Genomic DNA, 2,168 nt, shown 5'->3' with positions numbered 1-2,168 from the left:
CTCCTAATTTATCTATTGTTAACATACTTTTCAATGTTATAATTATTAGAAATATTTATTAAGTATCTTTATTTTTTAAGCTTTCTTACTTGCTAGCTTCTGCTCATATTATATATATAATATGTTCCATCTCCTTTTTAGAGAATACTTTTTAATTCTTTTTCTTGCTCAAAAGTGATTTTATTTACCAAATCATGGAAGCCCAAAGTGTGAGCCTACAAACTAGCATTCTCCCTGATCTGACACTTTCTTTTTTTTTCAAGTACAGTTGACATTCAATATTATATCAGTTTTATGTGTAAAGCATAATGGTTAGACATTAATATCCCCCAGGTAAGCCTAGTACCCACCTGGTGCCATACATAGTTATTACATTATTATCCTATCTAATAAAAGAGAAACATGGTAATTAGCCATACCTCCGCTACCCTTCCCAATGGCTAATCAGCATAACATTATGCAAATTGGGAGCGCGATGCCGTATGCCAACCAGCCCACCGTGCGGATCACGGAGCTCACCGACGAGAATGTCAAGTTCATCATCGAGAATACGGACCTAGCGGTGGCCAATTCTATCCGGAGGGTCTTCATCGCCGAGGTGCCCATAATAGCCATTGACTGGGTTCAGATTGACGCCAATTCCTCAGTCCTTCACGACGAGTTCATCGCTCACAGGCTTGGATTAATCCCCCTCACCAGCGATGACATTGTGGACAAGCTGCAGTACTCCCGGGACTGCACGTGCGAGGAGTTCTGCCCCGAGTGCTCGGTGGAGTTCACTCTCGACGTGCGGTGCAACGAAGACCAGACTCGTCACGTCACGTCTCGAGACCTCATCTCCAACAGCCCCCGGGTCATTCCAGTGACATCCCGGAACCGAGATAACGACCCCAATGACTATGTGGACCAGGACGACATCCTCATTGTCAAGCTGCGAAAGGGCCAGGAGCTGAGACTCCGCGCCTATGCCAAGAAGGGCTTTGGCAAGGAACATGCTAAGTGGAACCCGACTGCAGGGGTGGCTTTTGAATATGATCCCGACAATGCCCTGAGGCACACAGTGTACCCCAAGCCAGAGGAGTGGCCAAAGAGCGAGTACTCAGAGCTGGATGAAGATGAGTCCCAGGCTCCGTACGACCCCAACGGCAAGCCGGAGAGGTTTTACTACAACGTGGAGTCCTGTGGCTCTCTGCGCCCCGAAACCATCGTCCTCTCGGCCCTCTCCGGGCTGAAGAAGAAGCTGAGTGATTTGCAGACCCAGTTGAGCCACGAGATCCAGAGTGACGTCCTCACCATAAATTAGCCGCAGCTCATCCGCCCGAGCGGAACAGGATCCGAGCAGCAGCTGTGTGCAGGTCTCCTGGGACCCTCCTCGCCCCCGAAGTCCCGACAGCTGTACTGAACTTCCTGGCCAGCCATCAGCCCCAACTGGATGTAGCAGAGGGGAGGGTGCCCCTCCCGGCCTGGCTTGGTCCCAGGTAGATTACGGGGGTGCCCCTGGTATTGGAGGCAGGACAGTCCTTCACTGAGCATGCAGCATCCTGGCCCTGCCTGCTGATGGCTGGTCTCCCCAGAACCCAGCCCTCCCTCCCCCTGGTCTGCTTATAGAGGTCGTACTGCTTCCCTGTTGAAAATGCGCTAGGCCCTCCTCTTCTGGTCATTTCAGCTCTTGACTTACTTTCTGTGTGAAAGTTAGCATTTCACAGCTGTACCTTAGGTTTCCGCTGTTAGGATTGAGTGTTTGAAGTCTCATGCAGGCCGCCTACAAACCCAGCCCCTGCCCATGGTCAGCCTACACTTCGCTCCAATTCCCAAGTGTCTTTAGACCCTGGCTGCTCCTCCCCACCCCACCCCTAAATAAACCAAATAAACCCTGTATTTCATTCTCTAAAAAAAAAAAAAAAAAAAAAAAAAAAAAAAAAAAAACATTATGCAAATTAACTGCCAGCCAAGATGGCGGCCGGCAGCCAGGCAGCTGAAGCGAACAGGGAGGCTTGCTTGCTCCAGTGACGGAGGAAGCCAGGTTCCCTGCCTGCTGCTGCCGGCCTCTGAGCTTGCAGTTTGAAACATTGTTACAAATATAGAAGCTAAACAAAACCCCAGAAACCTGCTTTAGTCAGCGGGGTTCAGCCAGCAGGATTGCAACATTGTTTCAAATACAGAAGGTA

At 49.6% G+C, this 2,168-nt stretch overlaps 1 protein-coding gene across 1 annotated transcript; it reads left to right on the top strand.

Annotated features, from left to right (window-relative positions):
* The first annotated feature begins 472 nt into the window (after positions 1-472).
* LOC102439156 (DNA-directed RNA polymerase II subunit RPB3) lies at positions 473-1,878 on the top strand. The gene has a single exon (XM_006098703.3). The coding sequence runs from the start codon at positions 476-478 to the stop codon at positions 1,301-1,303; it is 828 nt and encodes a 275-aa protein (XP_006098765.1). The 5' UTR covers positions 473-475; the 3' UTR covers positions 1,304-1,878.
* The last annotated feature ends 290 nt before the right edge of the window (positions 1,879-2,168 follow it).

Source organism: Myotis lucifugus, unplaced genomic scaffold (genome assembly GCF_000147115.1).
Source record: "Myotis lucifugus unplaced genomic scaffold, Myoluc2.0 scaffold_245, whole genome shotgun sequence".
In the NCBI taxonomy this organism is placed as follows: domain Eukaryota; kingdom Metazoa; phylum Chordata; class Mammalia; order Chiroptera; family Vespertilionidae; genus Myotis; species Myotis lucifugus.
This window is presented reverse-complemented; position numbering and strand designations above follow the sequence as displayed.